This window comes from the organism of the source record quoted next, unplaced genomic scaffold, assembly GCF_019419815.1.
Source record: "Pyrus x bretschneideri cultivar Hongxiangsu unplaced genomic scaffold, Pyrus_bretschneideri_v1 Contig11, whole genome shotgun sequence".
In the NCBI taxonomy this organism is placed as follows: domain Eukaryota; kingdom Viridiplantae; phylum Streptophyta; class Magnoliopsida; order Rosales; family Rosaceae; genus Pyrus; species Pyrus x bretschneideri.
The window spans coordinates 1,754,516-1,767,342 of NW_025999402.1; the positions used below are offsets into that span (position 1 = coordinate 1,754,516).

At 37.8% G+C, this 12,827-nt stretch overlaps 1 protein-coding gene and 2 pseudogenes across 1 annotated transcript; all 3 read right to left on the bottom strand.

The window, feature by feature from the left end:
- Positions 1–1,662: 1,662 nt before the first annotated feature.
- LOC103941727 (glucose-induced degradation protein 4 homolog) lies at positions 1,663–4,106 on the bottom strand. The gene is made up of 8 exons (XM_009351921.3): positions 3,945–4,106; positions 3,666–3,721; positions 3,349–3,492; positions 2,686–2,759; positions 2,525–2,579; positions 2,391–2,453; positions 2,169–2,296; positions 1,663–2,017 (listed from the first exon to the last, which is right to left on the bottom strand). The coding sequence occupies exons 1-8, from the start codon at positions 3,988–3,990 to the stop codon at positions 1,939–1,941; spliced, it is 645 nt and encodes a 214-aa protein (XP_009350196.1). The 5' UTR covers positions 3,991–4,106; the 3' UTR covers positions 1,663–1,938.
- Positions 4,107–4,655: 549 nt separating this feature from the next.
- On the bottom strand, positions 4,656–7,268 carry LOC103939558 (annotated as a pseudogene).
- Positions 7,269–8,452: 1,184 nt separating this feature from the next.
- Positions 8,453–10,720, bottom strand: LOC103939557 (annotated as a pseudogene).
- Positions 10,721–12,827: the final 2,107 nt, after the last annotated feature.

Here is a 12,827-nt window from a genome sequence, read left to right on the forward strand (position 1 = left end):
TTCACTATACAAAATATGATTATGCTTTATCGATGGAAAATAACAAACTAAACTATTTTGGTCTAAGGTTATTTTTCTTTTTTAAAGTTCACTAATTCTAAATTAAGGTAATCTATCATAAACTATAGTCTACCTTTTTCTAAAGTTACTGCTAATTGGTTTTTTAGAAACTCTCTTTCTTCTCTCAAGGTCTCTAAAGTTTGATCTGTTACTCTTTGTGCTTCTAAAACTTTATGCTGCACTTCTGTGTTATTATATTTACGAATAAATGAAGGATGTTCAAGATAACCAAGATAAAACTTTTGCTTCTTTAAAGTCCTGCTAATTCTTTTGGATATGTATGCTAATCTTCTCTTTATGCTAGTTATAGTGAGGTGTCTGGAATAATAAATACCTGGTTGTTGTGGTTGACAATGTCTACAAGGACAATAATATCTGTTGTTCATACAAAAGAAACAAGTATGATATCAGTTGTATCAACGAGACTTCCGTCCTCAATGTACTTTACTATCATAATTATATTATTAAAATGTTAAACTTGGCTCTAATACTAGATTCGGAAAGCATGACCCGGTTAAATAGTCGGATGACCATTATAACAATTAGACATAAAACCTTGCACATGGAACTCGACATGTTTCAACATGACTGCCACTCACAGTACAAGTATAAGGCCTTAAAGGCTGAACTCAAAAGTACGAAGAAATCAGAGGTACTCTGGTTAATGTCCTGTTATTTTTATGGCAAGCATTCAATTATAACAGAGTGCTCGAACAAAGTATGATCGTCAGTTTAGCAGGTTAATAATACAATTACAATACTGTTTCCCTGTTTTGGACTAGAAGTCTAAATAAACAAACACAATAAAAAAAAAAAAAAAAAGGAAAACTTACTTAAGACTTGAAGATTGCTTGAATATGTACACTTGAACTTTTATTGACATATAGAATGTTTACAAAGATAATTGTTTACAAGAAAGTGTCTACAAGGAAGTGTTTACAAGGATGCTATGAAGGCTACAAATGCTTGAAGATAATGTGTGTATATGGTGAGAGTTGAGAGGTGGTTGTTACAATGAAAGGAATTTCTCCTTATATACACTGAATGAGGATACTAATATACAAAATTCTAATTGAATGGTGTGTCTTATCTTCCCTTTTTTTTTTTTTTTTGGCACTGTTTTTTGTTCTGACGGGATCTTGTTTTGTCTTTCTTTTGCTTTGATAAAAGCCATGTGAACCCATGTGAATCCTCCTGCATGGTTTTTTCTTCTGAAGCCCTCCTTTGTCACCTTTCTTATGCCCAGTTTGGGTATTATCAAAAAATTTTGTCCTTATAATTAAAATGCAAGCTTTTTGGATGTTTTGGTTAATTTTCCCTTGATTTAATACACGTGTTAAAAGTTTCAATTTCCCTTGAATTCTTTTTCATAGCTCAATTAAGAAATACATAAGATTTACTAATTTTTCTTGTGAATGTTGCATTTTGCTGACATATATGCTCCTAAAAGTTGGTTTGCAAGTGATGAAATTAACTGAAAGTTTAGAGGGACTCAACCAAAACGAAAATTCGTAGGACAAAGTCGAACAAGGTACAAAGTTCGGGAAATTGCTAAGTTTTTCCTTGAAATAATAACACCAAGCTATGTAATCAAACATCCAATGAAAAACTACAAAAGAAGAATCATAAATTCTGATTTCGAGCTGAACGTTTCGCTACATATGCAAGATTTCACATCACCTCAAAGTAACTAGTACACGGTAATTACCATATTCAAGAACACCACACAGCTCTGCGATAGACTTTAACGAACACAAACAAATGTACATCTGCACAAGTTTTATCAATTCTTGCAGTACTAAAGGAGCTAAATGCTCTTGAAACTTGACCCAAAGTTGTGCAATACCTAGTACGCATCTACGGTAGACATATTCTCATCTATCGCAGTTCATATGATGAAAAGCTGAAACCTGATCGTCCCTCGTTGGTAGATTTCAGCTCAAGCTTCTGAAAAGGGCTGCAAGTTAGTTCAAGTAACGTTTATCAGTCACTTGGTTGCAATGTGTTCAGAAAATTAAATCACAGTGCATAATAAGGGAAGTGGCAATCTACTTTGTAAGCATTTACACATCCCATTATAAAGGAAGGAAATACTCTGGCCAGTATACCTGCTGTTAGGATCATAATAGAAGCCATTAATGGAGCCATCGCTACACGAGAAACAGACATAGTAAAAGCCAGCTATTGTTAGCCCACAGTCTGTGCCAACATTCACAAAATATTGCTCTTTCCATCTCTGCACCAACACAATGTCAAAGAACTCAACAACGTTGCATCTGACGAATAAGTAGTTATTATACAATGAATAAGAGAACAATTAGATCAGTTACCATGAATATGTACGGATAATTACTCAGATCTAATGATTTGCCACCATCAACTTCCACTTGGCTCTGTAAACAATAGAATTAATTAGAAGATAATAGAAGTTTGCCATATGATTGAGAAGATTAAGACTCCATACCAGCAGAGCAGAAAAAGAAGGAAACTTGGTCCAGTGCCTTATATCATCGTCTGGCCTGTAAAGAGTTAAACAAATTAGCACTAGATCGTTATTCCACAACCCACAACCATGATACGATAATTAGGGTCAACATAGAGGTTAAAAGAATAAAAGAAACATACGTTGCCTCCCATTTTCCAGTGAAGAAAGTATAATTCTTGGTGTCAACAATCTCTCCTTCCCAAAAGGTAACTACCTAACATACATGTAGAAAAACAAACTAAATGAAGGTTACAAAAATATCAGAATATGGGAGTTGGGGTGGTGCGGGGGGGTGGGTGTGGTTGTTTTAATACAATAACTAGATTTCCATATCCACAAAAAAGTAGATAAGGTGTCACATCTAACGTACACGTCTTGCATGAAAGTGGCAGACTAGAATCAGCCAACTTTATAGATCGTATGAGACACACGGACACACAATAAGCAGTGAATATCATACTGATATCTTACGAATTGAAGATTGAAAATTAGGCAAATCAAGTTCGTAGCTGCTGCACCCAATGAATCCCAAAGAATGCTTGATTTAAGATTGAACCATATGAGGTTCGCCATCTAGATGTGGAACACAGACAACAACAGCAGTACAAAAACCGAAGGTACCAAAAAGGGGTATGAAACTCCTTAAGTAAAGAGCAGTCCCGATAAAAACCTCAGTCGTTCGTTCACTCTTTTGTTGTTCTTAATTCATTTCAGGGAAATATTTATTCTCAATACCAATCCTCAAACAAACAAAAATTCATGGTGACAGATGAACAACAGACACAAAAGAAGAAACTCCTTACCGGTGTGTCTGCCATAGGAACATTAAGAGCTTCCATGGTTCCACATAGATAACCATGTTCAAGGTCACACCCCTGTATCCGAACATTCACTCTCCACGCTTCATCTTTCTGCATACTAGAAACATTCTGCGTACCGGAGAAGGCCTGCCATAGAATTATGAACTTAATTCTACAATGCACACACATTTATACTTCCGAAATCGGTGCTTATGCTCAAAAAGTCAATATTAATTAGAAATTCTCTATAATCTAACCAATTTCAAGAAAAAAAGGAACGAAATTTAAGAACTACAAAGGCACAGGAGCAGAGATAAAACCTGTCCAACGCTTAAAAGTGTGCAGGCTGGAGGAGCTGTCTGTCCACCATTTGAACCTGCACATAGATACAAATACTAACATATACATAAACACATATATACATATATGTGAACGATTGGAAGAAAAATTACAGAAAAAGGTAGTGTCCTTGAGGATTATATCCTACAACATGAATCGAACAGTGCAGATTTCGGCAAAATCCCTAACTCTACTAAATGGGGAAACCGCTGTTTGCGGCGGCGTTCGGTATCGAGAAAGAGAGATGGGCGGAGAAGTACCTGAGAGTTGAGAAGGCGCGGAGGCTTCCGCCACTCTCACCGGCATTTCTTTGATTGGTTCAATCGGAAAGGAGTAAGCGAGTCTGATGCTACCGCCAATTCAACACACCATCCAGAGTCCGCGCCTGTCTAATGAACCCGACCCGCAACTGCCTCCAAAGTAGTTCCTCTCCTTTTCCTTCATTTTCTTTCTAAGTATTATTTATTTTCATAGGTTGGAATATTGTAAATGACGAGTTCGAAACTAATTTATTTCTAACAGTTTATTGTAAACATATCTTTTCATGAAAAAAAAAAATGTCATGTCTAATAAAGGGCTATAGGTCACTTTTAATCTAAAATGTGCAAATGTTGTCTCCAATAAGAAAATCATTTCCTAGTTAACAAGGCTAACTACAGGTAGTCTCGAGTCGTCTACATTCTTATAACAGAACATCTTGTGGAGCCTCCATGGCCTCTCTCTACAATAAACTATAGTTGTGCACATGTGCTCCATTATTACTTTCGCTACAAACGTACTTCGATTTTTACGTTTACATACTTTGATTTAGATTTTTGAGGTTTCCGAATTGTATTTTTATAGAAACTTAGTGTATAACCAATACACGTTTAATGAATTTGTTTCTGATAGGTACAACGAATGAATTTGCAAGGAGTGAGCATCGTTCTTATTCGTGTTTACCGAGTTGGGATAGAAGGCATGCATGCCATTTGAGTGAAATTTGTAAGCCTCAAAAGATCATTCGATGTCACTCCTGCAATACCATCTAGCTAAAGAAAAAAGGACGATGATAGTCACCTTTCGCAGATAAAAGAGGAGACGCAGAGTTGGAACAATATGCAGTATGCACACAGAAGTCGCTAGAGATTCCGGTTTAGTTGAAGTCCTTCACCTCACCTTCTTCTCCAGTCTAACGTGGTGATATCGAGCGACGGACCAACTATCGTTCACATACACACAGATTGTAATTTCAAACACATCGGAACACGTTAGAGATAATCACATGTTTGACGAAGACAGAGAGAACCCGATGAACATACCAATGAGTAAATATATCATAAATATAAGTTACGTTGACAAGATAAAAAGCATTTAGTACTCGAGAATGCTATGTGCTTGGTGTCAGCGGCCACCTGAGAGGCGTGATGACTCTGAAGCATATGAATGCGACAACCCCGTGCCCATTGCAAATTCATCGAAACTTTCTTTGTGAGCAAACGATAAGCCGCTGGCAGAAACACCAAGGGGTGACAGCTCCGGCAAAAGAATATGGTCTCCCTCCAAATACTGCACAACTTGGCGCATGCTTGGCCTAGCTGCAGGCTCTGACTGAGAGCATAACAGCCCGAGCTTCAATACCAACTCCACCTCCTCTGCTACAAATTCGGTTCCCAAGTTTGGATCTTTTGCCTCAAGAATGTTACTTCTTTTCCAACAACAAAGCACCCAGTCAGCTAAAATGACAACCTCTGAATCATGCGTCTCGATTGGCTTCCTTCCACAGGCAACTTCAAGCAAAAATACCCCAAAAGAAAACACATCAGTGCTCGTTGTGGCCCGGCCTGATCTTGTGTGCTCAGGAGCTAGATACCCAAATGTTCCAGCTATATGAGTAGTTTGAGGGTCTGCGCCATGGTCATGTAGTCTTGCAAGCCCAAAATCTCCTAGCTTTCCGTTCCATTCTCCATCAAGTAATACATTACTCGCCTTCACATCTCTGTGAATCACAACCTGATCCCATTCTTCATGGAGATAAAGCAACCCTGATGCTACGCCTTTGATGACCCTAAATCTCTGGGCTCCAATTGAGAGTGACCGTTGGTTGGCCATAGAGGTACTTGTCGAGGCTTCCATTAGGCATGTACTCATACACCAACAGTAGCTCTCCTTCTCTTCTGCAGTAGCCCAACAAAGGAACTAGGTTTCGGTGACGAAGTCTTCCATTGCTAACAATTTCTGCCACGAACTCCTTCATCCCCTGCCTTGACTCGTGTGACTCCCTCTTCACAGCAATCTCAGCTTTTGAGTTGGGTAATATGCCTTTATAGACCTTACCAAATCCACCCTTCCCCAAAAGCTCCTTCTCCCGAAACCCTTTTGTGGCAATATATAACTCTTTGTATTTAAACCTCTGAGGTCCGTACTCAAGCTCCCAGTCTTCAAGCAGTTCCGCAAACTTCTTTCTTCTTATGGCAAAGTGTACACCATAAAGAAGTGCTAACAAAGCCGAACTCCCAGTTATTACAGGCAGAGCAATGGTCAAATGTTTAGATCTTTTTTTTGGTCCTAGCGGAGGCAGCTTGGGAAGCTTTGAGAGAACAATTTCTTCAGCCTGGCCATTCAACTTGAAGCTCCACCCCAAAACATACGCACATGCAGTAAACTTGCTAGTGGACGCGGAGAAGCCTATGTACATGATTTCGTTAAGGATTGGGGAAAGGTCACGCGTCAAAGACAAAAGTGGAATGTAGGGCTTACCATTACTAACTGGAGACATAGAGACATTTATTTGCTTCTTGCTACCATCATAGTCCACCCATACTTGCACGGGTTGGCCATTCGTAATCACTCTTTCACCAACATAATATCCTGCTGGAGCAGATACCTCAGAAACCATACCATTAATATCAATCCCGACATGGTTGTCATTGATGTCTTTGAACTCTGTGTTCTTGAAAGTGTCAAGCTCTACAGCAAAAACATGATTGGTAGGACTGCCATCGTTTGTCCTGTTGAAAAGGCCTAGGTACTGGCTTGAAGAAGCTCCGGGCAGCCCTCTGGTCGGAGCAATGATAAAGGCTATTCCATGGTCACGGAGATCAGGATATCTCATAGCAAAGACGAAGGTGACAGAGAAGGAGAAAACTGTGCCACCAGATGAGTTCTTGAAAGTTACTGGGTTGGGATAGAAGGCATGACCCATCTTGAAGGCGGTCTCATTTGTAAGCTTCAAAAGGCCATTGGATGTCACTTCTGCTATGCCGTCTAGGCGAAGATTCGCAGACCGGAAACCATGGTAGGTGAAACTGAGATCTTCAGCAACTGCTAGGCTAACTAGTACAAATAATATTACAAGCTTGAAACACATTAGTACTACTACCATTGTGCTTGCAATGGATTTGGAGAATGGGAGAAAGACATGGAGAGTGGGGCTGATGAAATAAGACTTTTTAATCGATCGAGTTGTCGAAATTTTCCTGGCAATCGTTTGAGTTGTGATTGCACACCTTGAAGATCACATTGACTTAATCAAGGTGCTTTGACAGTTGTATTTTCTCTCATGTATTATTTATCAACTAATACACACCTCGTGTTTTCTTATAAAATTGTAATCAATTTGAAACATTCAACTTTTAAAACATTTGCGGTGGTTACATGACTAATGACATTGAATTATGGATAAATACGTTTCTGTTCATGGTGTTTAATATCGTTCCTAATCTCGGTCCATTTCCAATGTCTTTCCTAAAATGTACAAGTAAGCTCCGTGCATGTTGAGATGAAAACGTGTTTAAACATCACTCGGTTCCTCTCGAATTCCAGGACGATTAGAAGCATTTTTAAGCACAGCGACCAAATTGGCGAAAAATGTAACATAGCGAGCAAAATAAAACTTTATGCAAAACAATGACCTAAACGGTATTTTACCACTTTGATTAAGGTACTTACTGAGATACTAGCCTCTTCGCGCGTGTGTGAGGTTTTGTTTATATCACGGAACTTTGCGAGTTTTCAAGATTTTACAATTTATTTTTGTATGTCTTAAGTCAATAGACTTTTTATATTGTGAAGAATATTAAATTTGCTATTTCAGTCCTCTCTTCTTTTACACTCTTTTCTCAATTCATGAGTCTGCAAGTTTCTTTTTATATAAGAAAACACGTGTTTGAATAAAGTTCTAGAAGTGCAACAACAACATTAACAATCCTTCGAATAAAATCTACATGAATCAAATCGAATCATGTCAACTATTGGTTAACATTTTATTAAAAGATGGTTGACAGACTCACCTGCAGCATTCTCTCAACGCAAGCTTTCCGGCAATGGTTCTCGTTGTCTGATAACTGCGGCTTTCAGGTTGTCCTGGAGACACAGCACATTCATCTGCAATTCTGCACTGCACACAAAGACACTAAACAACATTTCCAGTGACATTGTATTTAACACAGTACTATAACAACAACCACCAACGGATCGTTGCTATATACGACACTGCTCACATGAAACATCTCAACCATGTCAAAGGATAAAAAACCATATATTGAAAGAACTGAAAATGTTAATGTTAAGAGTCTTAGAAAGGTTATAAACATCAGATCGAGATGAAATAGAGTGAACGAAAATCACTACACACACATGGTCTTCTCCATTAAAATTTAAAGACAACATTAATGAACACGAGTGAACAAGAACAATGACAGATGAGAGTACGACTATAATTGGATCCTTCTACACCGAGGAAACATTTGGTATGAGTGCAATGCAGACAGAATAGAAAAGACCAAAAGAACAAACTTGCTTAGCGTATTATTGGCCTTGAAATTATTGAAGTTTACAAGAATCGTAAGTACTAGGAGTACCCATCAAAGATGCTTACGCTATGGATACCAGTTACAAAGATGTTCCTAATTGCTTTTAGATTCAGCGACCGCAGGAGAGGAATGATGAATCTGGAACATACGATGACACTGAAGACCCTGGGGCCATTGTATATTCATCAAAACCTTCATTCTGAGAAATGCCTAAGCCACGTGAGGAGAGACCAAGAAGTGAAAACTCTGCAGGCAAAGGAACATTATCCTCCAAATGCTGCACAACTTGGCGCATCCTTGGCCTCATCGAAGGCTCTGATTGGCAGCAAAACAGCCCAAGCTTCAACACCAACTCCACCTCCTCTGCTACAAAATCATTACCTAATTTTGGATCTTTCGCCTCAAGAATATTACGTCCTTTCCAACAAGAAAACACCCAATCAACCAAAATCACATTCTCGGAGCCGTGATTTTCTATTGGCCTTCTTCCACAGGCAACTTCCAGCAAACATACACCGAAAGCAAACACATCACTACTCGTTGTCGCCCGACATGATCTTGTATACTCTGGAGCTAGATACCCAAATGTTCCAGCTATATGAGTAGTTTGAGGGTCTGCGCCATGGTCATATAATCTTGCAAGCCCAAAATCTCCTAACCTTCCATTCCATTCCCCATCTAGTAAAATATTACCGGCCTTGACATCTCTGTGAACCACAACCTGATCCCATTCTTCGTGCAGATAAAGCAGCCCTAATGCTACACCTCTTATGACTCTAAATCTCTGGCTCCAATCGAGAGTGACTGCCGGTCGGTCAAAGAGGTACTTGTCCAGACTTCCATTAGGCATGTACTCATAGACCAACAGTAGCTCCCCTTTTCTTCTGCAATAGCCCAACAAGGGGACTAAATTCCGGTGACGAAGATGTCCATTGCTGACAATTTCTGCCACAAACTCCTTCATCCCCTGCCTTGATTCGTGCGAGACCCTCTTCACAGCAATCACAGTTCCCGAGGTCGGCGATATACCTCTGTAAACCTTACCAAATCCACCCTTGCCCAAAAGCTCCTTCTCCCGAAACCCTTTTGTGGCAATATATAACTCTCTATATTTAAACCTCTGAGGCCCATACTCAAGCTCCCAGTCTTCAAGCAGATCTGCAAACTTCTTCTTTCTTCTTATGGCATAGTATACCCAAAAAACAAATGCTAGCAAAGCGGAACTCACTAATATCACAGGCAGACCAATGGTCAAAAGTTTAGGTATTTTTTTAGGTCCTAAACGAGGCATCTTAGGAAGTTGTGAGAGACCAAGTTCTTCAGCATGACCGTTCATCGTAAAGCTCCAGCCCAAAACATAATTATTGCTGTTAGATTACCAGTGGATGCGGAGAAACCCACGTACATGGTTCTGTGAAGGATTGGGGAAAGGTCACGGATCAAAGACAAAAGTGGATTATAGGGCTTACCATTACTAACCAGTGCCAAAGAGACATTGATTTGCTTCTTGGTGCCATCATAGTCTACCCAAACTTGCACAGGCTGGCCACTCGTGATCAATCTTTCTCCAGCATAATATCCGGCTGGGGCAGATACCACAGAGACTACACCATTAATATCAATCCCGACGTGGTTGTCATTGATATCATTGAATTCTGGGTCCTCGAAAGAGTCGAGCTCTACAGCAAAAACATGATTCGTTGGACTGCCATCATTCGTCCTGTTGAAAAGGCCAAAGAAGCCAGCTGGAGAAGCTCCACGCAGCCCTGTTGTTGGAGCAATGACAAAGACGATTCCATGGCCTTGGCGAACTTTATATCTCATAGCAAAGATGAATGTGGAAGAGAAAGATAAAACTGGTCCATCAGATGAGTTCTTGAAAGTTACTGGGTTGGGATAGAAGGCATGACCAATGCTCTGAACAGTATCATTTGTAACCCTCAGAATACCATCGGATGTCACTTCTGCTACGCCTTCTAGGCTAAGATCTGCAGATCGGAAGCCATGGTAGGTGAAATTGAAATCTTCAGCTGCTGCTACGCTTGTCAGAATGAGTATTACAAACTTGAACAACATGAACATGGTTATTTTTCTCAATTTTCACTAACGCTCACGCCTCTGTAAACTTTTCACATATCCTTCACGATCAATTCTTTAGGGCATCAATTATAGAAACCCAAAAAAGAAAAATCAATGCAGCCGGCTTTCTAGACGAAGAAAGAGTAAATAAATTGGTAACAACTTCAATCGTCATTGTGTGGTTTTTTAAGGTCATTTAGCCGTTATTGTCATACTAATCGACATCCCGTGTGCCTACTGTAGTTAATTAATCTCAACTAGCCTACTGTAGTTGAAGATTTGGATTTTACTTTCAATTTTTTATTAAGGTCCTTAGATTTTAATAAACGTCATTAATTATTCTAATAATAAAATATTTTTATTTATAAATAAGTAAATATATTTATTTAGTGTTAGAAAGTTATATTTGGTATATTCATATTTATGGCTAACTTTTTTTTTACCATATATTTTTATTTTTAGTTTGTACCCATTTTTAATTTGTGACCTTTTTTTTTAATTTTTATTTTGTACCCATTTTATTTTTTGACATTTGTACCCATATATTAATTCTTTTTTGTGCCCATATTTTTAAAACTTTTATTTTTATTTGTAAACATTTTTAATTTTGCTAAATGTACCCATGCTAATTATATGTATATATTTTATGTTTTAGAATATATCAATAGTTTTTTTTTTTAAAATATGTTAATTATTATGTGGGTACATTAATTTTTTTGCTATACTTTTTTGGGAAGAACAATATTACTCTAAAATTGATTTTTAACTATTTATTATATTTTTAAAATATCATTTGAATTTGTTTTGATTTCATAATTTGTGAGACATTAAATGCATAATTGCATGAGTTAAATCTCTTAAATGATGTTAAGGATCTCGATCAAAATATTTAAACAAACAAGGTTTCAATCTAACAATTAGATTAATTAGGGACTGGAACCAAAATAACCAAAAATTAGGTTCCCATCCTTATTTTTCCTCCTCCATTGATAAAAATCTTATTCCTTTTCAATTTTTGATCAAGGTCCTTAGATTTTAATAAACGTCATTAATTATTCTAATAATAAAATATTTTTTATTTCTAAATAAGTAAATATATTCATTTAGTGTTAGAAACGTTACATTTGGTATATTCATATTTATGGCTAAATTTTTTTATCATATATTTTTATTTTTAGTTTGTACCCATTTTTAATTTGCAACCCTTTTTTTAATTTGTACCCATTTTCTTTCTTAATTTGTACCCATAATTAATTCCTTTTTATGCCCATATTTCTTAAACTTTTATTTGTATTTGTACCCATTTTTAATTTTGCTAAATGTACCCATGCTAATTATATTTATGTGCATAAGCCCTTTTCCCAACAGTTGCACAATCTTTGGATTTTTGTGGGTCTTTCTACTATTGCGGTTATTTGGAAGGCTTGAAATAAGTTTAGTTTTGATGGCCGACCACTCAGTTTTCATCGTCTCTGCATGTCTATCAATTTTGCAATTGTTCATGGTGGAAAGTTTATTCCTGTTTACTCTCAGGGTTTTGACATTCAAATCATCTCTTCAATAGGGATCCGACCTATTTCTCGCAAGGCGCCTACTATTCTTCCTGTCCTTTGGTCTACTCCTTGGTTTCCTTGGATAAACTTAATACAGATGGTTTATCTAAAGGAAATCCCAATCCTGCTGCTTGTGGAGGAGTTTTCAGGAATTGCCATGGTCATTTTCTTGGTGGTTTTTGCCAATGGATTGGTTATTGCAACTCTTTTTTTGCATAATTATCTGTAATTATTATTGGTGTAAAGTTTGCATATCAAACAGGTTGGCATTGTCTTTGGTTGGAAAGTTATTTCTGCTCTTCAATCGTCTGATTTTGATCCTCCATTGCCTCTTCGTACGCAATGGTCTATTTGTTTGGACTGCATTCAGAAAATGACTTTCTACTCATCTCACATATATCGGGAGAGAAATTTTGTTGTGGACAATTTTGCTAACATGGGCTTGTCTTCTCCAACTTTAACTTGGCATGACTCTCTTCCGCCAGCGGCTCGTGCTGCTTTGTTTTTCGACTATGTTGGCTTGCTTAGTTACCGCTTCTCAAATTAATGTGCATCTTGGCATCCAGGTTTGTCTTACTTTCTTCTTCTTCTTTTTTCCTTAACTTTGTGGTGTTGCTCAACTTGTTTTGCAGGTTTAGACCTTTAGGTTTGGTTTCAGAAGGGTTAGGTTTCATGTCCCCTACTTTTTTCTTTGTATCTCTCTTGTTTTCATTTCTAG